Source organism: Bombus impatiens, unplaced genomic scaffold (genome assembly GCF_000188095.3).
Source record: "Bombus impatiens unplaced genomic scaffold, BIMP_2.2 scf_0033, whole genome shotgun sequence".
NCBI classification, from domain to species: domain Eukaryota; kingdom Metazoa; phylum Arthropoda; class Insecta; order Hymenoptera; family Apidae; genus Bombus; species Bombus impatiens.
This window is the reverse complement of record NT_176452.1, coordinates 1800450-1824317: the sequence shown is the minus strand read 5'-3', so window position 1 is coordinate 1824317 and position 23868 is coordinate 1800450. Positions and strand designations below refer to the sequence as shown.

At 38.8% G+C, this 23868-nt stretch overlaps 1 protein-coding gene across 3 annotated transcripts in view; it reads left to right on the top strand.

Moving 5' to 3' along the window:
* The window catches only part of LOC100740080 (protein rhomboid), a 512585-nt gene that overhangs the window by 460844 nt on the left and 27873 nt on the right, over window positions 1–23868 (top strand). For all 3 annotated transcript variants that reach the window (XM_033321884.1, XM_003485005.4, XM_033321885.1), the window contains one exon: window positions 10643–10785. In XM_033321884.1, the coding sequence (XP_033177775.1) occupies window positions 10643–10785 (143 nt within the window). The remainder of the gene's footprint in view (window positions 1–10642; window positions 10786–23868) is intronic.

Sequence of the window (23868 nt, the reverse complement as noted above, 5' to 3'; positions counted from 1 at the left end):
CAGCGGCCGAAGGTAGACGCGTACGCTTGGCACTGACGTGACTGGTCATAAATCGTCGGTTCGAGTGCAAACGCGATTACACGGCGACGATTATCGAGAGATTCCCCTGGAATCGGCCTACTCCTCGGCTGCGTCCGCCGCTACTACGATATCCTGTACATGCATAAATCGTGCGCGCCATCCCGATCTACGCTGACGAAGGAGAAATCCCGGCGAATCCCTGTAAAATATATCGTGGAAATCGACGCGAACGAGAATATTATTCTCACGATGGGATTTTCGCCTGCATTCCTTCCACGTTTGCTTCTGCTCGCTTTAGCCTCGCGTGTGCCGCATTCGTTCCGACCATGCGTGTTTCCTTGCTGCGAGACGACGACGCTACATTTGAAATTCGAAATCGTCGAAACTTTTGTTTTCGTAACGCGGCGCGGTGAAATTCTCGCTTGCCCTCCGAGACTCGTAGCATTTTCTATGGCGCTGTTTTTAGAGCGAATCTTGCTGGCAAATAAAATAGACATACCACAGCCTGGCCTTTCGTACTTAAATATTGTAAGGAATTTTAACTAACGGACAGTGATAGGTCGAGAAGCGTAGGATCGTGATGACAAATGAAATAGACATCCTTCGAATAGTTTGTCGTTCTTGGTTAAAATGTTGTAAGGTATCTTCTAACAGACAGTGATGGATCGACAAGATATAGAACCTTACTCGCGAATAAAATAGACATCTCTCAAATAGTCTGTTTCTTACTGTTTCTTACTGTTAGTTAGAATGTGGTAAGAAATTGTCCAGCGGGCAGTAGTGGACCGAGAAGCATGGAATCTTGCGCGCGAATAAAATAAACGTCCCTCGAATAGTCTATCGTTGGTGGTTAAAGAGCGAGGAATTTTCAAATAGACAGTCGTGCATTCGGAAATATAACAGGAACATTCGGTTCGTTGTTGTTGTACGTGAAACGGAGAAATTGCTGTAGTATGTTTTGTAGAGGATAACAGAGCGGCGATAAAATTATCCTATTAACGTAACGTCGTGTCGTGTGCATATACTCGATCGTAGATCAAGATGGAAATACATTGCGATAATTATAGGAGGTAAATACAAAATAATGAGAGAGCTCGGGACTAGTAAAAATGCAATTTCATTAGGCGAAACAAGATGATACGTACGTTAAAGAGCGCAAGCGTGCTATTAAAAGCTACTTACACTCGGTCTATTGATATCTTACGTGTTTTTAAATGGTAAAATGGAATGTGAAATGAACAACGATGCACGTTAGAGTTTTGACGTATTTCAGGCTTTAGAAACAACGTGGCATGTAAACTGTCAATTAAATTTCATTTAATATTGTTATACTTTCATCGTTGATATTCGAAGTCGTACTTCGTACGAAGATCGCCGTAGGGAAAAATGGTCTTCAAACTATAATATAATTGATTTTGCATATAACGCGAACAAACTTCCTATTAGAATAGATGCCACATACAATAGACCGCTAACTAACTTTCATGTCATTTTCATATCAATCCTACATCTAAAATCAGTGTTGCATAAGCTAAGCTCCGGAGCTTATAAAGTTAGTCCAACTTTGAGTTAATTATCATAGCGTGCGAATATTGGCTTATATTGGCTAGAAATGTATTTTAGTTAGTTCGATCGTTCCGCATAAAAATATAGGAAATTCAAGAGCGCAAGAATATTAACAAAAATATGTATATCAAAACTAAAATAATCGTTCTAACGTTCAAGAAGATAAAACAAATCTCTGCTCGATACCCTAGAAAACGTCAATCTTGTTTGCATAATCATCCGCGATCTAGCAATTTCTGTATTAATAAAATGTATTAATAAAATTAATAAATTGTATTAATAAAATTCCAAAAATGTCCACAACGCACATAATATGCAGCAATATATAAAATATCGAAAGCGTAATACCCATTATGACGTTTGATAAAAATATAAATTTCCATCGACATCCGCGCTCTATCCATTGACGTTGTTAATCGAAAGAACTTACTTACGTACCTAATAAACGATCGTTATTATCCTCGCGTAAAAACAAAGCATTTATGTCTCGTTCTCACTCCAATCCTCCAATAAGTTGGACGAAGTTCTGCGTTAAAGAACGCGCACAAACACAGACTCTGTGCAACAAAGGTGGTAATGCGGAATGGGCTGTTGTTCGTTACAAAGTCGGTTCTCCACGCGATGTCTCTTTTCCGTTGCTCTAGTATTCATTCGGTTGTTCCCTCCTTCTGTGTTTTTTTAAGCTACGCTTTCAGTCCCCGTCCAGCTCGCGTTGGCCGTTTCGTTGTATCTTTTCTTCTTTTTTTTTTTTTTCATACTCTTTCTCGGTCGATTCAACGACCGACGTTTTCGCATGAATCTCGAAGCAACGTGCTCACCGTCGATGAAATTTTTCCCCTAAAACAGGAATGATAAAGGTCCCCGTAACAAAATTTCACGTTCGATGGATGGATCGATCGACATCCGGTGATTTTGCGACACACGATGCGCGAGGCAACGATCTTGTTCTCGACGCTTTCGTTGTTTTCAGGGATACGAGAGAATTTTGTTTGTAAAAATTGTATTCTATAGCACGGAGAGTACGTGACGGTAGTAATTTTTTTCCAAGCGATGTACACATTTTTTCAGAGGCTCCTAGGTCACTTCTACTTTTCTTAAATAGTTTCCTATACTCTATCCTTTTATCCTCGGCGTACGATGCTCTCTTCTGTGACGAACGTGTACAATCGCTTCGACGTTTCGATACTTGATATTTTGGGGAATTTTGACAAATCTCGCGCCTCGAGTTTCGTTAGACTTTTCTTTTTTTTTTTTTTTCATACTCTTTCTCGGTCGATTCAACGACCGACGTTTTCGCATGAATCTCGAAGCAACGTGCTCACCGTCGATGAAATTTTTCCCCTAAAACAGGAATGATAAAGGTCCCCGTAACAAAATTTCACGTTCGATGGATGGATCGATCGACATCCGGTGATTTTGCGACACACGATGCGCGAGGCAACGATCTTGTTCTCGACGCTTTCGTTGTTTTCAGGGATACGAGAGAATTTTGTTTGTAAAAATTGTATTCTATAGCACGGAGAGTACGTGACGGTAGTAATTTTTTTCCAAGCGATGTACACATTTTTTCAGAGGCTCCTAGGTCACTTCTACTTTTCTTAAATAGTTTCCTATACTCTATCCTTTTATCCTCGGCGTACGATGCTCTCTTCTGTGACGAACGTGTACAATCGCTTCGACGTTTCGATACTTGATATTTTGGGGAATTTTGACAAATCTCGCGCCTCGAGTTTCGTTAGATCCTGATCGTTAAAAAGATTCAATTTATCGACTAATTTCAGTGAGAACATCTCGGTTTGTGTACCACAGTCGTAAACGTGAATCGTCTTGCTAATTAAATGGTTTTACTCGAATGAAATTCTAAAGCTCAGATTCACCTGAATCAAAAACGATAATAATACGAAGTAAGAATAATACACGATACGTATAATTCATCAGTTCGTAAAAACTCGCAAGAAGCAGCAGCCAACGATACAAAGATCACAGCATCTCGCACGCGGCAATTTCACCACAGGACGTTGTAACGTTTCTTTTTAGCTAGATCCACCGCAACGTAATCAGTTTCACACTTTCGTACAAAAAAAAGAAAGAGAAAAAAGAAAAAAGAGCGAGAGAGGAAGTGGAATTGTAGAAGCTTAATACACGTAGAGATACGAGAGAAAATAGGGGGACGAAGATAGAACTAATTATTAACAGTCCTGCGGGAGTTGGATGAAACAAAATGAGACAGAGCCGAGGTCATCCGTGGCAAAGGAAAGAAAAGAACATAAAAAAGAGCGGCAAGTGCAATAATGACGAAAGCTGGATTAAAAGGGGAGAGAATTAATTAATTACGAAGCTCACGTAGCCGGGTGATGGACCGGTAAAGAAGCAACGGCCTCGAGATTAACGTTGAAACTCGAAAATCAGAAAGAGGAAAGAAGTTTTCAAAGGTAGACGACCGCTTGTCTCCGCTCTGATATTGCAATTTCACGAACTGTAGCTCTTTCCAGCTGAAAGGGAAATTTAACTGAACGAGGTCTAAAAAGAATACAAGCTAATTACTGGCATTTCCAACTCAAAGTTTGCCAATGTACCTTTCCCTTTCTAAATAGTCCGCTGTATCATCGTAGTCGTTTCGATTGAAGTTTCGTAGCAAGCGAAATGCATTACGAAAGTATTCGAATACTTGCACAAACGTTGTACGAATATGTTGCGCGTGTTATTTTGTAAATTTTATTAGCGTTTTAATGGGAAAACGGACTTGTCGCGTTTGTCTCGTGTGATGTTCGATTTACTCGGTTGCCGTTGTCCAAGATAATTGCGAATTTTATGATTTCATGGTTTTACGAACTCGTTAACACTTCGTTGACGGTATAGTATGAAAAATAAATGTTATCCTAGTTCTCGCATATTTCTGGAAAATATGTCAAATTAAATTGAACTAGGATTTCATTTCCGCCTACTGTACACCGTCTACGCCATCGTTGTTCGCGATCAGAGGAAAACTGAACGATAGAATTTAGTTATCCATGGCCGTGTCGTTCGATTCTAGAATTTTAGAAAATTCCTAAGAGAAGGTACCAGTGGCTCGCGTTGGAAAAAAGATGAGGCAATTAGAGGAAACACTGCTTAATGGACTTTAATAAGGGGTACTCGTCATACTCTAGTAGACTTTTTCTTTTTCCTTTGTGCCGGTGCTTCAAACCCTCCTTCTTTTTCTCATTTTCCTCATTTTCCTCCTACCAACGTCTCCCGCGAGAGACGAGATAAATTTACGATGTACATGCTTGTCTTACGAATTGCTTAAAACCTTCAGTCTTGCGATTCTCGTTCTTCGTTGAAGATATATTTATAATAATAATAATAATAACAACAATATATAAGACGTTGTATAATGTATCTTTACAAAGCTTGGAGCGCTGTCATGGCATGCTGTGCGTTATAGACCGTCATGGGAAATTACACGCGAGTTTCGTTTCGATATTGTTCCGTAACAGAACCATCAAACTATATATTTTCGTATCTGAAGAGATTAAATTATTTCGTGCCAATTCTTTGAAAGTTATTCGCAAGGGAGTTCTGCTAATCATGATATGTGCGTATGGTGGAAACAAACAATTTTCTGCAATATGCTGCTTCAGCTAAATTTGCACGTATATTATACTTTACATCGTAGCGTTGTTAAACGTTTCGGTAGCGTGGCACGCAGCCAAAATACTCGCGAGATCTATGTGTAACAAACCTAGTACCTATCTGTTACAAAGTTTTGATCGTAAAATTTATTTTACCTGTAAGACAATACGAATGATACACGATTTCGAAAATAAACGTAACTCGCTGTTCTAATATATTTACATATTCGCGATTCGAACTTTCATCAAGAGGAAAGCTTGTAGAAAATTTGTAATTCGTTACGACCCTCTTATCGCAGGTATAAAACAGAACAACTTCGTTTTTTATAAATTTCTCAAGGTAAATCCAACCTAACCCCAAGGTAAATTAAAAAAAAAACAGTATTTTTAACAACCATCGCTTCCCTGTACTTTTCGATTTATTGAGCTGATCCATATTACATGCGAGTAATAATCTGCAATTTAACCTTTATAATACGCTCTCGATATCGAAAAGTAACGTTGTTGAGAAAATTTCGCTGTCTGTTTTCCATAAAATGGACACGCTAATATACAGTAATATTTTTGACTTTTCATAGTCAACCGTATAAGTCTCCCTACTACTAGACTCTTTTCTTTATCACCCTATATATTTCAGCGAATACTTGCGCATTACCCTCTAATGCTCTTCAAAGTACGAGGCATCGACGTTAAACAGGTGTATACTCATAGCGTATGCTCACGGGAGTATACTTTTCTAGGAAGCTCGAACGATCGAGGATTCTTTTCTGTTATCCTCGTCGACTTTTCCTCTTACTTCTCTGTCTATTTTTTTTTTTTGTTTTCTTTTTTCTCCCTTTTTTTCACAGTGTTTTTAGTTCGTGGCTTCTTTCCTTCTTTTGCATATCGAGTTGGCTGCGATCATTTGCATTCCTCTGTGCTTTGGACGACCAGAAACCCTCAACCACTGTCAACAGACTGCAACAACCTCTTCTATCTTTCGCTCGTTTTTTTTCCCCTCTCTTCCTCATTACATTTCGTTTTCCTTCCACTTTATTGCTTGTTTTTCGCTTCTCTGCTTACGTTCTTCCCTCTTTTATTTCTTTCCCCTTTACGACAGTCCACTGTTCTACGTTGCACTTTCTCGTGTTTCATCGTTGCGTTACGAATTTTTCTTCCATTCTGTGTACTCTTTTAAGACTATCACGGATGAAATTTCTCTCCGTACGAATTCTCCTTCGATATTGCAGATGTATACATATATATTCGATATGCGCTATTCTTTCGTCTCAACGTATCTTGATAAATCACATTCCCCGCTTTTTACGAGAAATTTTGTCAAGACTTATTGTCAAGTAATTTCTTGTTATCAGAATCGTCTTGCTGTTTGATTCTCAGCTTACGCGCGGGTTTTTCCACTCTCCTCGTAATTTGAAAATTGTCGGCTGTCGTAGCATTAAAATAATCGTTTGCCAGTAGCTAATAAATTCTTTCCATCTTCGAATATATCGTATTAAAATATTTCTCGCTAATCGTAAAGTGACATCAATAAAAGAAATCGAATCATCCAGTATCGAATAGTAACGAAACGTTTAATTTCGCTCGTGTAACTTTATCGATGTTTAAAGTTCGAAAAGATTGTGAGCGAAGATCACATCTTTCAAAAATTAAACTTTTTATTTGTTTATTGCTATTCCAATTTTTATTCTGTTCGTTTTCACGTTGTTTTTTTTCTTTCTTTCTTTCTTTGTAACGCTCGTTTTTTTTCACGCTTCTTCATCGCCCATTTTTAAACCTTTAAACGTCTTAAAGAGAGAAGGCTCGGTCGTTGTTCCAGTCTTCAGCGTTCCAAGACTTTTCCACTCGCCCGACCAAGACACGGTTTCCATTCTTAGGTGTGTTCTCGCGAATTTCTCTGTTCCATTAGCACAAAGGAACGCGCCAGACGCGCGTCCTCGAACATTGGAATTAGGGGACTTTGTCTGGTTCAGGGACACGGTTATAATCAAAGAAGCTTAATTGAAAGCGGGCGATTTACAGCTGTCGCGAAGATGCAACCGAAAATTGACGCACAATTTGAGATAATAATGAAACGGTGTTAACGAGTTAATGCACGCGTATTGCCTCGAGCAGCCAGGTTAATTATTCCATTGATCAATGTTTCCTCGATGATAATAGAGTTATGTAGAATAGATATATAAGTACTCTACGCGCGATATGACGCTACGTATAATATCGCGATATCAGATTAAAAATAAAATGTTACGTAACGCCACGTTAGACCTTAATAGGTTAATAAACGAAACTCTCACAGAGCAAATCGATCAACTTTGTATTTTCTATATTTTTCAATTTCATTGCCTAGACACGCGATTAGTCTTTTCGCGACAAATTACTTATTTCCAGTAAGTTTACTTAGCGAGTCGGAATATGTAAATAACCTTGAAGAGCAAGATAAATTTTGAAAAAAAAGAAGAAAAAGAAATATATATATAGGGTGGTTGGTAACTGGTGGTACACGCGGAAAGGGGGTGATTCTAAGCGAAAAAAGAAGTCGAAAATATGGAATAAAAATTTTTCGTTCGAGGCTTTGTTTTCGAGAAAATCGACTTTGAATTTTCGCACGGTACGCGTGCGGTACGTTATAACGGATCTCACTGTAGATCGTTGTCTCGATGGAAAAATTAAAAAAACAAAAATTTTATTCTATATTTTCTTCTTTTTTCGCGTAGAATCACCCCCTTTTCGCTTGTACTACCAGTTACCAACCACCCTGTATATCATCACTTTTCTCCGTTTCTTCATTCGCAGAGCTGATCATCGAGACCTCTGGTTTAAATAAAGATGTGTCGTCTCGATTATGCGTTTATTTCGTTAAGAATCCTTAGGATGATGTGAAATTACAGAAATTTGAAAAGCAAAATCTCTAGCTGTCTTGCTCTCTTGTTCCACCGTGAAACGATTAAAAAGAAGTTCGTCGAAGTTTCAATCGCATTGAATCTCGCGTAACGTCGAAGCTCAAAAAGTGGAAACTCTCCGAGCTATGAAACGAAACCACGATAATATATAATGTGCGAAATTATAGAAATCTGAAAAGCAAAATCTCTAGCTGTCTTGCTCTCTTGTTTCACCGTGAAGCGATCAAAAAGAAGTTCGTCGAAGTTTCGATCGCATTGAATCTCGCGTAACGTCGAAGCTCAAAAAGTGGAAACCCTCCGAGCTATGAAACGAAAATACAATAATTCATTAACGCGAAGGGAAAAGTTTGCCTAGGTTGCACGGCTGCGAGCCCACGCAGGGGCAATTTGTTGAAGACGCGACTCTCATTGTTGTTGAGCCGCCAGGGAAATGTTGTACATAGCCAGGCGCCGTTATATTTCTCTCGTTTACAGAAACAATATGCCTAAACGGCGTCTGCACACCGGCGTCGACGTGATATTACAAACCCTGATTTATATCGTTCATTCACGCTTGCAGCCGCTATGTCGTCGTAACGTTGCACGCACCACCACCAACGTCGTGTCGTATTCTCTCCTCTTTTAGCCGCTTACATTCACTCGGCAAGCCGGCAGTTCGGATCATTATGACGTAATAAACGTCCTTAGCACGCGGCATGTCACTCGTATCTCTCGCCAGTGCACGACCACGCCAACATCTCTTGATTTTAAAGTACTACACGATGACAGAGTGTTTTCAATTTTGTATTTCTATTTTTAACAGTTTCCCCTTTCTTCGTTCGATCGTTTTCTTAGCTACGAGTTTCTACAAGGGGACAAATTAATTCTTTTTTCTTTTGTTAATTTTTCAATTTCGTTGGACGAGTACAGGATTGGCGTTGAATTTAAAAAAGAAAGAAAAATTAATTACTTGCTTTCGCGGGTTTATTCGGTACAAGTAGGTGGCACAAACGACAGGAGACTCAAAGGTAAGCTTGAAAAGTAACTTAAAAAGCCCACGCAACATCGTTAGTTTAAGTGAAGAAATTCGAAACCGTCGTAATGGAAGTAAAATAATCTCACGATTGAAATAGAATGTTTTTTTCACGAGCATTGAAATAATACGTGAAAGTCGCGTGACATTATTGAAAGAAAGAAACATGAACGAACTAACAAAACAAGATCCGATGTAAATATTTGGAATTCCTTTTGGTCGCCGGAATATTAAAAACCGGTGAATTTTTCGAATAAAAGTTCCAATTTCTCCTTATGGAAACAAGAATCGAATAGAAAGATTTTACTAATCGACCAACGTGCATACAAAAGCTGCATCAGTAGTATGCTAAAAATCGCATGTTGCGTGGTACCTCCCTAGAAAATCCAACGATCGGGCCTTCGATCTAATATAAAAGTTTTATTCTAAGTTACGACCTCTGTTAGATAGATTTATTATAAAAGATATTGGATCTATAGCTATCGTTTCCATCCGCTCTTCCTTTTCATATTCAATCTTCTTTCACCCTTGCCACAATATCTCCTGAAAACCGATAACATATCTGACTTTACAGTCGAATAAACTTATATTATAGACAGAAATGGAGATTTTAATTTCGATAAAGCTGGCGAAGCACGCAATAAACACTCGAGCAGTAAGGTGCGCGCCTGTTTATTTTGAATTAGACGTAAGGACAAGTCGAGTAGTGACCGATGTATTCAAATATTTCTGCGCAATATCGCCGATATATTATATATACAACGTTATGAACCGGGGCACGATGTGTATAATGCAATGGCAGATCACCAGAGATCTGTATCCGCAATATCCTTTTATGGAAAGATTCCCTTCTCTGTCGAGGACCAGAAATATACTTACGCGTCTTTGGCTTGGAAAACGGACAACGACGTTTTGCCTGAAAGCACGTCCAAGGGATGTCCAGTTTGATAAGCAACCTATCGATAATGGCTGTTATCGAGATACGTATAATTTTGTGTGTTAAACTAGATTGGCCGCGTAGCAGTGACACGCGTATGTGAATACGAGTGTGTGGAAGTATGTGTGTGCACGGCGTCTCGAAAAACAAACGAATGTAACTGTTCCGTTGGCAGTGTGATATGGAAGATGCTGAGACAAAGAGAGTGCAGAGACGCGTGCAAACGTATATCGACGAAGATCCTGGAAATCCTTTATTAAATAAATCTAAAACTATTTTAATATGAATTCTAAGTGTAACCTCAGTGTCCCTTTACTTTTATTTCGGCGATTAAGATCCACGATACGTTAATTACGGAACGTTATATCACGGTACAATATATTTTTCAACTTAATTTTCCTATACGTGGCGATTCTAAATTCGCGGTACAAGCGAAGCGGAAGAGAGATTCTATGGCTGGATATAAAAGGAAAATCGGGAATAATAAAATTTGATTGGCATTTCCACGCTAGTAAGAGACGAACGAATTTATTACTCGATAAGATAGTTAAATGACAAAACGATGAATTAATCTTTCGTGAATTTATGCTTGCAGCTGGGTTTCTTCACGTATTACACGGTGGCGATGGGAGAGGTGAATCCTTCGGGGCCAGTACCGATCGACAGCGTTTTCATTTACAGACCGGACAAACGTCTCGAGCTCTGGAGATTCGCGTTCTATATGTTCCTTCATGCTGGGTAAGTTAAATCAAAATTTCCAAAAACGAAGTAATTTGTTTTCCCTTTCGTGTAAAAGAGCATCCGTTGGTCGTAAAAATGTTAAGAAATAAAGTGTATTTTTAAGGAAACGACGATTACGAAACGTCTCATACTTTTGTAATTCTTTATCATATTCTAGGAAACATATATGTAGTTTATTTGAAAAGGAAACACAGAACTTGGCTTCTTTTCCGACAAGTCGGAACATATCGTTGTTTTTTCCTTTTCCTTTTTTTTTTTTCTTTTTAAGTAAAATTTTTATTTGAAACAAAAATTGACCTTTACCCGGAACAAACACTTTTTTTTAACGATCTGTTCGACCTACTACTTTGAAAGTCACGCTAGATACAACGACGAAAATTCCACGAATATCACACTGATATCGTTGATACTACGTTACACTGGGTCTTATCGAATATTTTTTAATAAAAACGAATCGAAATGTCATCGAAATATGTGTTATCGTTCGTCGATCTTAACTCCTTTGACGTTAATCGGGATCCTTTGTAATATCGATTAAACAGCAGTATGTTAGCGCCGTTGTTTGCCGAACAACGAAATAAAATGATAAAATTATTGTCGTTGTAATATACCGTCGAGTTTCATTAGAGTCGGGCTTCGTCGTGACGATACTATTTTTAATATTAGGTAGATATTCGTTACGTTCGACTGCAGAATGAAATTTCACGACGATTATTGGAAAATGCGGAAATTGAAATTCACGACGCATTTGTCAAAAATGTCCGGGTAAATTTGTGTATCAGGAGGATCGTTTAAATCGCCGGCTATGTTTCTTTGACGTATGAAACCTTTGTGCTGAGTTAACTCGTTATTTATTTGCTAGTTATGTTGCGTTCAAAATGCAGCTTTCAGTATCGCGCTATTTTCATATGATAAACTTGTCATATTTTCGTCTTCATTTTTCTAATAAAGTAGAAATATAAAAATAGTGAAGACAAAAAAGCAAAATGATATGCTATTTGTTTAAAAATAAAGCATTAGATATAGGATGTATTAATTGCTGTATTAATTCGTTCGTTCGACGTAAAATAAAAACTAATATGAAAATAAAGTAAAATCATCTTGTATTATCGAAGAATAATGAAAGAAGGATAATGAAAGATTATGGTTCTCGATCCTAAACAACTAACGTTTTACTCGCATTTTTTAACGAATTTATTAGATTGTTCCAAAAGTTTCTTTCGTTTCAAAATAAATCCTAACTGCATTTTATTCTATTACTACAAAATAGATCGCACGTAATTCAATAAAATAATATAAAACGAGGAATGTTACGCATCTAATATTTCCTTGTGAAACGACAGAAACTTTCGAGACAACCTAATATTTACGATCCTCTAGTTCTCATAAACCAAACAATAACTAACAGAGAACGAAATGTTTTTTATCATACTACGTTTTCATTTTGTTGCAAAATAGTAAAACTATCGATTCTAACATCTGCCTAGTACGCGACTAAAATAAAATTGATTTATTGGAAAACGCTCACGCGGTATAAGACTACTTTTGCAAAAGTTTCACATCACTCAACATGACAACGGAATTATACTCTCTTCCTATCGCGTGTAACTAAATAATTTTCTATTCAATTTCCCAAACAAAATCCATACTAACTATTTCTACTCTCTTGTCATAATTTCCATAAACCAAGTAACATCGTGTATTGTCGACCGTTTGCGGAGATCTCAAGGAAGCGCGTCAACGGGAATCGTAAATTCCCGTTACGATATTACGATCGACGCCACGAAACTGATCGATCCTCTATTTCGTTTAAGATAATAGAGGTTAGGTAGTTGAATTAATTATAACGCTGAGGTAACAGGTTATAATGTACTCTTTGTTCTTTCTTTCTTTTTTTCTTTTTTTTTTTTTATTTGGTAGACTATTTACAATCAATTCTCATTGCGAATTATAAGTAAATTCTTTTGGCATGGTACTGTAACTTGGATTATAATAGTTTATAATATGTTTGATTCTAGTTGAATCTAATGCTTCGATCTAAAGGGTATTGTCTTTTTAGTCTGCGTGATCCGTCGTGTCAAGTAGTTGGGTAACTAACTGGGCAAGATGTTTACGCTCCTTTCGTATATATATATATATATGTTAATTAGATGAGCTATCAAAAGTAGATATAGTTAATGAACATATGTTGACTGAGATAAAGTAGCGAACACAGTTGAGAGCAGAGATGTTGACTGATCTGTAGAGTCCTACGACTCCAGTAAAGTTCGGTTGTCACACGCTCAAGAAGACCACCCGCTCAGAAACAGTAATAGGATTGGCTAGACATCTTGCACACCACAGTCATCGAAACAATAACCAAATAGTAACGGAATAGGCGCTTCTGAGATACACCAGACGACAACCCCTCCAGAGGGACTAAAACCTCGATATAAAAACCCTCCAAAATAGACGCTCGCCTAGTCTGTTAAAACATTTTGGATCATTCTCCTGCAACACTTTAATCATTCTGTTGTAACACTTTGAACCGTCACTCGGTTGGATTCGCATAATAAATTCTATTAATACATACGAAGTTCAATTTCTTCGCTTTATTCGCGAAACGTTCGGACTGCGACGCGAGGAGATCACCGGCGATCTATCGGTTTCGTGATTTCTTGCGTCTCTGACGTGACACTCACTGTCGCAGAGGAAAACTCTTGCCGAGTGTTGATCGCCCCACCACCGGTCGCTTACGGGTGAAAATCCTTGGTACATCTTGACTCGAATAGTCAATCGAGATGTAGATCGAAATGTTTAGTTTTTCGACAGTTCCCTATGATTATTACGGTCCAACTAATTATATTGACGTAGCGAGTGGCCGCCTGGACCGAGGGATGGATTCCGGGCTACGCAAAGAGTCAGCGGACGAAACGTATCGAACAAGAAAATAACAACGTTTTGTTACGAAACCGATCGTCCAATTAAATCGGCAACAATGCATAATCTGGCGTAATTATAACCGTATTATCATATTCTGCGATAATATTCGGACTACAGATTTGACGCACGCGAAGAAAAAAAGAAAAAAAGGGGAGAGGGTGGACAGTTTGAAATTCAGATGGCGCGCAGAAGGAAAGTGTCACGCGTGACAAATTGGACATTTTGCTGGCCACTTTTCTCGATTGGCCGCCCTTCGCCGTGAATACGCCCGATGCAATTCTCGCGTTAATCCTTGACGCTAATTTCCATCCCCTTCCCAGTGGCGACAGCGAATCACGTTGCAATCTCCTCCGGTCGACGCGAATCGAATTCAACAATCGTCCCACGAGTCAAATGGAATTAAATGTTCCGGCACGCGGTTGCTCCCACCATCGAAAATACGCTTTTCTCCACTTTTTCTCTCGCTATCTTTTCAGCAGAACATCGTTCAACTGTTTACTCGCCCCTATCGTCCTTTTCTACCTCCTTGCTTCCCATCATTTTCACGGTCCAAGCGAACACCTTTTGCGAACGTGTCCGAGCTTCCTATGTTGAGTGTATTTACACCGATACAATGAGGAATCGTAATTCGGATAGTAAATTAGGGATGAAAATTAGGCGAAATTAGGGAGGATGGATGTTGCGTTAACAATTGAATACGCGAAAATCACTGGAGAAAATGCCGAGCAAGTACGTTGTTGTTGATTTTAACTGATTTTAACATTCGTGTTTTAACGTTCAAGTTTAATTAATCAGTCAATTTCAATTGAATCGTCGGAGATACCGAGGATGTAACCATTAGGGCAAGCAATATTTCGAAAATTTTGAAGAGAATGAAAAAATACATTGATGGAAAGTAGAAAGAAAGACAATGTTGGTAACGTGGATCGATCGACAGTGTACTGAATTTTAAAATATGCTTCTCTGTCGAAAAAGAAAAAAAAAAACAAAAAGTACGAAGTCATGTCCTGTTCTGTTTTTTTCCGCTGTAGCAAAAATTATACGGTGAAGGGGATTGTATTTTATTAATGGCAGCATAAAGAAGCGTTGAAAGACACGCACATAAGCGTCTCGACGCTTATATAATATTCTAGCTTCACCCTTCTCTGGCCAACCCTTACGAGGCTAAAACAGAAACGTCGATGATCGACAAAATTTATTCGACCAAATTATAAATTTACAACGCAACTTCGTACGGACACGCGCGCCACGTACTGGACGCTGTAAAATAACAGGGGAAACGCGAAACAGAAACTCATAACGTTTTAGATCGATTAAATCCTAAAAGTGTATACTGTACGACGTCGATTATTTTAAGGATGAAAATTATTTGAATACCCATTGTTACGTACGGTGTTTCGGTATATTGTTTTACGAAGAGAAATTTGATGTGCTTTTCAGATAATTTATAACAAAGGGATGTTAAATCCGTTTTCAATGTACGAAATAATATTCGTTTTATCAGTCATTTCCTTGACAATAATTCATTCGTTTCGAAAGTAGCTTTCAATCGACTCTCTTTGAATGTTTATCAGACGTATCGTGCGCGCTAATCAATACTTTCAGGGAATTAATGATACGAGTTTCGGTTTTTCATAATATTCCTCTTTCGATGTTTTACGCGGATATTGAAAACGTATGTTATAATAGCGCTGCTACGCTATTTGTTGCGCGATAAAAGCACCAAATTAGATAAAATATAGAATCGCATAAAGCAAAATCGAATCACCAGTATCGATATAAACCTTTTCAAACAACTTTGTGGTATGATAGGTTCAAAAAACTATATATCACGAGTGAAATAATCCTGAAACGTGCAATTGTATAATTCCTCTCTTGCAATTCTCAACGCGCAAATGCATCGTGAAATAATTTCGAAACGATCTTTCAGCCAACTCATAGACAAAACGAATCATTTACATGTATTGGTCTAATCTTTTTTATCCTACTGATCTTTCGAAGAATATCAGAAATATATTTCAAGTTACTTTCTCGAAGAAACTCGCAGACTAACGTTTTAATTCTCCCTCGCCTACGAACCTTTAAATACTACCCGTTATTTTATGAAAGGTGTAAACGTCGCCCCCTATGATTCACATATACACTTTGCCGCGTAATAACCATTAAATATGCATAAGTTGAATGCAGGTTCACAGGCACGGTTACGCGAAACGTTCGTCCACCAGTCACTCGTACCATAATACGCAATACTCGTCCATATGAATTTTTAAACTCATCCGCGTTAGAAATATAACTTGGCAGGTGCCTTCTCGATTCCTGTTCGTCGCGCTCCTTCCAAAACGATAGCATTCTTTTTTCCGTGTTCGCTTTTTCTCCACGACGATAGTTCTTTCTTGGGAGTGTAACGCACGCGAGAAACGTCCGAACGATAGAACGAGAGGAACTGGCGGCGAAGTTTTCAACAGCGAAGCTCTCTAAATTATTCATGGAAACGGCAGATAAGGCGACCATTTTCCCTACGTGCGTATGGAAACAGCGATAAGAGTGACCCGACGTTTTCCCATAGAACCCGCGTGCTTTCCTCGCTCCCTTTTCTTCCTTTCTCTTTGTTACTTCTCTCAGCCGCCATCGGTCTTCTCAAAAACCACCTCTCTCGTTGCCGAGAATATTGCGATATCCTAGTTATTAATGCGCGAAAATATATCTCTCCACCCCGATGAACCTCCTCCACGATCCATCTTCGTACCTGAACCCGACAACTTTCAGCGGATCATCGCGAATATGGATTGTTCGCGAGATACGATGAGTTCGTGTTGCCAGTCTGACTGCTTGTGGTGTGCGATTTCAACGATTCAATATGACGTTTGCTCTTTGAAATAGTTCACTTTCCTTAGATGTTAGTATATTAAGTAACAGCGAACGATTACCAAAGGATTAGTAGCATTTCTAAGAATTATCACGCAGTCGACACTCGTAGCTTTCGCCGATCTTCGTCTTCCATTGATAATTCAGGAGCTCGCAACAAATACGTTTTGACTTGTCGTCGAGTGAAAATTGACTGGTTTTTATAGAAACGTTCATCGTGCTTCTACAATTTCGTTATTCGAACGAACGTGGATGTTCTGTAGCGATATAATTATTAAGTAGGCAACTAAGTGTCATTACCATCTAACGACATGAGCCGCAATTACTTAGTTGCCAATTCTATATATATATACAGATACATCTAGAACAGTTATGCGATACGATGAAAATTGCGTGAAAAATGGTTGAAACTATTAAACAGAGATTAAACGTGTTTTGCCACGAGCCTGTCATTTTTATTTCTTGTCGTAAATAAACTATCACGATTCCAATAACGTCAATAATAGCGATCATTTTTGTAAAATCAAACAACAGCTCTCCGTTAAAAAAGAGAAAAAGAGAAAAGAGATCAGGGGATTACTCTCACCAGGTGGATGGAAAAAAGCCGAGCAAGGAAACCGTCGATCACCTTAACGGAAGAAAAGGGAACACGGTGTATTTATCAAAGTTCCAACAAGCTGCAATTGTAGGCACGTTTGAGAAAGCGTAAAATCATACTGGGTGAAGTAGGAATACGTATCGCGTTGGTCGAAAGTTCAGATAGAACACACGGACGAGAAGTTTTGAATAGAAACGAGCGTGGAAGTTTCGAAACGATTCTAACTCGCGATAATATCCGGAAAATAAAATGAAGTGCAATTAAGAAGCAGAAGGTGCATATGCTCGCGCGTGCGCACGCGCGCGTGTGTGTGTGTGTGTGAGTACGCGAGATCGACCAGAACTGTAACGAAGAAAACCTTGTAATTTCTTTACGATTCAACTTCCGCGATAGCTCTCGACCAATTATTGTACCAATTCCACGAAACATTCATGAACTTCGATAAGAAATTTTTCATAGCAAAGAAGATTTCGATAACGAACGAACTGCTGTTCGTATGGTCGCGCTTTACTTGATTTATATCAACGATACATAAATGTTGTTACAATGTATAAACTAACTAATAATGGCAAACTAATGGTCGAGATTAATATCTGCTATCTTTTCTTGAAATTGACACTCGGCCAAACGAAACGCGTTAATTTCGCTTCTTTCGGATGTAACAAAAATAAATTGACCAATTTCGATGAGAAAATTTGTACGATAAATAATAAGATTGTTTTTAAATTTCGAGGTATCGATAAAGAGTGGAAAGTGTTTGCGGAAGATTAGAAGAAAGAAATTTCGTTAAGATCCGATGTAAATGTCCATCCGTTGCGTGTAATTCGATGGTAAGGTAAAAAGATAGCCTGGTAAATTATCTAACGTTGCCTTATCTCTATCCCATGCTCGATTCTTCTCCTCTTCTCGACGTGTTATCAAACGCTTCTCGTTATTAATGCGAAAAGCGTCCCGCGATTTTCAAGACGTTTTTTATTACTGCGAACGATTTTATAGCGGTCTACGTCTCTGGAATATCTAATATACGTAATACTCCATTGAAGGATATTTTACGCACACGATCGGTTCTACGTTAAAGAAATGTGCTTTATTTCTGTTCTCTGTACGTTCCTTCTTATATTTATATATACTAAAAACATTTTTGCTATTACAGCGACAAAATATTTTACTTAAACGACAGGATATCTTATGATTCGATATTTTAGTGATATTGGATAAAATAACGCGTTAACATGTCCATATATCTTTGCATTCGTCGAAGAGCTAATACTTTGCAATTTTATCGTTTTAATTCTACTGTTCTCCTTCGATCTATATAACCCGAAATGGCTGTTGTATATTTATTAGAATACATATAGTTTTGAAATACTTGGAAATACCGAAACACCTCGATGTAACTCTATTTTTGTATATTCCACTCTTTTTACGAACAAAATAGATATCTGAAAAATTATCGCAGAAAATGTCGCAAGTTTGAAGAACACAACTTGGAACAATGTATTTGTTAACTATATGCACGTGTAACACACTCAGGTACAAGAACAAAATTGATTATTTTAAAGGACAAAGGTTATGAAACGATCGTGAGTGGAAAAGACGAAGCTCTGTTCGCCAAAAACGAACCTGCTCGCACATATTACGGAAGTAATCTCATCCATCCGCTGGAAAGTTTCAGTCTAAAGCAAGTTTCCATGGAATGGTAAAATCTTGAAACTTGCGCGACCTCCAACTCGAACAATGTCTTTTAAACTGTCGTCGAAATACGTTGAACATTTGGAGCAACGAAAGGAAACGTCCCAAACGGCAAGGAATCGAAAACCCCTGGTTTCAGAGGCGTCTTGCCGCCGAACACCGAGTTTAACCTGCTTGTTATCAATGTGAAAGGTGTCTCCTGTCTTTCAGAGGCGTATCTCTCAGGTAGTTTCGCGACCTGCGACGTACAGATACGAGGGGACGAGCCGTGAGAAACGTTGAAGCCGAGAAAAATCGAGACAATCGTGGTAATTGCAGGAAGTGAACACGGCACACCGTTGGAACAGACAATGGTATCGCGGAGTTCGCGAAAATACGAGAGAACAAGTATCGTCGAAAGGATGTTTCCGTGCCACGTTTGCGAATAGAAACCTTTCCGTGATCCTTACCTAAGAAATACCTGAAGGTTTTTCAACATTCTGTAAATCTATTCGCGGATAATAGAATCGAGACGGGGGCTGATACGTGATAAAATATCATTCTGATTCGACCAATGATATAAAAATATTCTTCGTACAACGTTTGTCGTCTCTTATGCTGCGCTTTAACCCGATTTCGATAATTCAGTTCGAATCTCTTTCCGAACGTTTCTTAATTCTCTGTAACATCGTGTAATATCTAATTGCTAATAATAATAATAATAAAAGCGTGTAATTATAATTCACTCCAGTTTCTACATTTTCTAAATCGTATCTTCTTCGTCTCGGTATCGGTATCGTTCTCGTTTGATCAAACGGTTTGTATACACCGACCAAAGTATAGAAATGTACAAAATATACAAATAGCGCGAAACGTTCGAACAGAAGAGAAGAAGAGGAAGCTGCGATAAAATTCTCATAGACGATAGAAAAAATCCATCTTGTCAAAACTGAGATATAAGTTCTCAGAGGTGTAGGTATACGTGTTCGTTCTACCCTTCGTTGATATTCCTCTTATAAAAATGCAACCGCCAGTTGAAAACCAAGGCAGACGCCGAGAAATGAATAAATTCCTTCGGAAAAATTCATTTCGGGGAAGAAGTGTCTGCCGGCTGGAGGAGATGCAGGACGCACCCTGCTGTTCTCGATGATCATCGCAGGACTTTTGCGAGGATGAAATTGAAAGAAGACAGTGTGGAGCGGCAAAGGATAACATCGACTCGATTTAAATAACGACGTCCATCTTGCTGGTCCGTCGAATCGTCCGCGTGGATCCTTCGTTCACCGAAAACCCAATGGCGAGACATTATGCATGCCCGACGAGCAAAACCATTATGCGAAACTCGTTTAATGTCGTCTAAATGCAGAAAAGAAGGCCTCGTCCTTAATACCTTCGACCCTGTCGTTGTTCCTTGCGTCGAGACGCGTCACGTGGAAACGGAAACTTTTGCTTCGCCCTTCCGACGTACGGAATTATCATACGGGGATTTTGAAGGAACAGATTGTGGATTAAAGGAACGGGTGCTACGGGTAATTAAGATTAGGCTACGTCTACCGCATACACTTGCCCGTTGTGGATTTCTTTGCTATCTTTGAAGTCAAGATTTTAAGACGCGATTTAATACGCAAAATTGTGACGCTTTTTAACAATGCGTAGCTTTTGTTTTCCTCGAGAAATTTACTCGAAACCAATGTATCTTCACTGGTCCATGTACGTATAATCTGAAGAAGATGTTATAAATCGAATCTCTTCGTTAGACTATGGGATTTTGTGCATTTATATACAGGGTGGTTGGTAACTGATAGTACAAGCGAAAAGGGGATGATTCTACGCGAAAAAAGAAGAAAATATAGAATAAAAATTTTTGTTTTTAATTTTTCCATCGAGACAACGATCTACAGTGAGATTCGTTATAACGTACCGCACGCGTACCGAGCGAAAATTCAAAGTCGATTTTCTCGAAAACAAAGCCTCGAACGAAAAATTTCTATTCTATATTTTCGACTTATTTTTTCGCCTAGAATCACCCCCTTTCCGTTTGTACCACCAGTTACCAACCACCATGTATAAATTAAACGTATAAAGGATGCAAAGAATATACAAAAATACTTTGACATTATAAGATTTGCTATTCTAGAAGCATAGAAAGTTGGTTATAACATTTTTCAAGAAACAAACCTCAGCGTAGGTTCACTCTCTTTCAATCGTATTCGCAAAAACTCGTTGCTTCTGAAACAAAGTAGGAATCGTCGGTGAAGCTTCTAGTTTTATAGGACGATTTTTCAATCGGTAATTTTTCAACGTCGAATCATCGTCGTCGTAATACGGTGTTTCAAGGAGAAATTATCCAATTCCAAGGAAGCTTAGAAACTTTATTCACCAAACGTGGAAGTTTCCAAGGTACAGAAGCTTTCCAATTCGTAATTGTCAGCGGTTGAACATCGAGTGGTCGTCAGAGCCATCGGTCGAACATCAGATTAGACGATAAAGCGATAGAATCGAAACGAAGATTGTTTGGAGCGGAAAGTTGACGATAACAGGCCGTGGAAAAGTAGGCGAGCTGCATCGGCTCGTTATTAGAAATCGTAGAATGCTGAGACATCGGCGTGGGCAAGCTCGGCCACGATTCAACGATAAGTAAGAAGTTTTCGATACGTAATTAACTACTAGCAAGTAGTTAGACCGACTGACGACATTGCGACTCTGGAACGTTCGAGTCAACTTGCTGAAACTCCACCTTCCGCCTTTATCCCGTTGCTCAGCGGCGAGCTCGCATTCAAATCGGTTTCGCTCGATAATCCTTTTAATCGTCCCGACCATCTCCTTTTGTCGCTCGCCTTTTATACCGATTTCGGGTCGATTCGATCGCTCGAGCAATCGTCCCGTGCGAAGCAAATGCAAGAGGAAGAGTTCGAAGATATCGAAGCTTAGCCGTGGCGAATTATAAGCTCGAAAAGAATTTTAATATACGATAAGGATGAAAAATTGTAATTATTTTTTATTCTTTGTTAAAGTCACAAGAAACAGACACATTGTTTTATTCTATCGACTGAAAACGATACTCGAAGAATCGAAGTGGCGATAATTAAAAATCGTATCTGATTAAAACCATGGAATGCCACAGACGATGTAAATCGTAGACGAGGAAATTATGATATTCGATTTCGGATCGATTCGATCGTTCGAGCAATCGTCCCGTGCGAAGCAAATGCAAGAGGAAGAGTTCGAAGATATCGAAGCTTAGCCGTGGCGAATTATAAGCTCGAAAAGAATTTTAATATACGATAAGGATGAGAAATTGTAATTATTTTTTATTCTTTGTTAAAATCACAAGAAACAGATACATTGTTTTATTCTATCGACCGATACTCGAACTTTTGTATCGAACGATACTCGAATAATCAAAGTGGCGATAATTAGAAATCGTATCTGATTAAAACCATGGAATGCCACAGACGATGTAAATCGTAGACGAGGAAATTATGATATTCGATGTCGCAGACAAAGGAATCTGTACTTTGTAAGAAAAACCGTAGATTAAGTATCGTTTCTACTTCCAGAAATCCACAAGAGAATATCGAAGCGTACACTATGAAATTTCCATAAAGAGAGGATTAATGTATCTCCTTCCGTCTACAGAGTCCAGGGAATTAAAAGAAGGAAGTAAAATACGCGATATTACGTATTCCTCGAGAAATTCTAATCGTAAGAAGAAACTTGAAGATTTGCCGCGCGATCCAAGCGGTCGGAACGAATGAACAGTCACTTATAAGTTACTTTTCTAATTAATCACTCTGTTTCTGTAATTACTGTTGTTTCGAGTGCTTGGTAGTCGCGCAGAGGAAGACACAATTTCCTTAATGGTATACAGCGAGTGTTCGCTTTATCGTGGACAATTTAGACCACGATACCTTGATTACCAACAACCACGTCGACGACTAGTTGGCCAAGAGAAAATGCAAGACGATTTATCCGCTGAATACTACCAAATAGTCGTTCTAGAGGAAATCCAAGGATTTGCGATAATTTTTAGTCGCGAAATCGATGGATCGATGCGAGCAAGCAGAAATTTAAAGATTACCGAAATCTGATTATTCTGATATTACGAAGAAGATGCAACGTTCTGTGGGTACGGTGCTTAATGTACGAACAAATTTTAAAAGAACTTGTCGAAAGATAAAACGCGACATGAAGCAAAGTTTTCTTCGACTACGAAACGACCGATAATTCGCTATGAGAGCGAAATAAAGCTTTTGCGAACGAGAAGCAAGAATACGCGAACGTATGAAAAGAGAGAAACTCTTGATTACGTAAAAAGAAAATCAGACTACGGTTTGCTTGAAAATACGAGAACATGGCGGAAGCTGATCGCGACTGATCGTAAGAATAACTAGATATTCGGATGCAATTTGATCGAGTTTGTCAGTCGCTATACGTACGTATATATCTTGAAACGGTTGTTCCTGAGGGAATTATAAACTTCACGGTTGCTTTCGTTCTCGTGATCCCGTTCATATTCCTGGAAAATCACGGCGATCGACTAGTACGTAAAATCCGTGCGTTTCAGCGTTAATAGCGTTTTAGCATTTAAACGACGATATTATTCGAGTCACGACACACGAAACGTTTCTAGACAGAAGAGGGAAGAATTCAGAGGAAGTTGAACGAGCGCAGAAGGGGGTAGTGGTTTCAGTTAATTGGATAGCAATTAGACGAATTCTCCGTCATTGTCTTAGTGGACGAATTACACCGGATTGTCGGCTCTCAGTTCAGCTGAAGGATGATCCTGCCTGATCGAAATTTCTATCTCGCGAATACGAATGACGGATGGCGGTCTTTCCTTCCATCGCAATGCGAGGGTATCTATCCTCTTGTCTTATCGTTTCTACCCTCCTTCTATCCGAGCTGTCCTAGACAGCGAACAGCCTTCCAACTTCCTTTTTGCATGCTCCATTTCGTGGATTGCGTACTTTCGACGAATTGATGCCTACGTATCCTTCCGCTCACCTCCCCCCCCCCCCCCC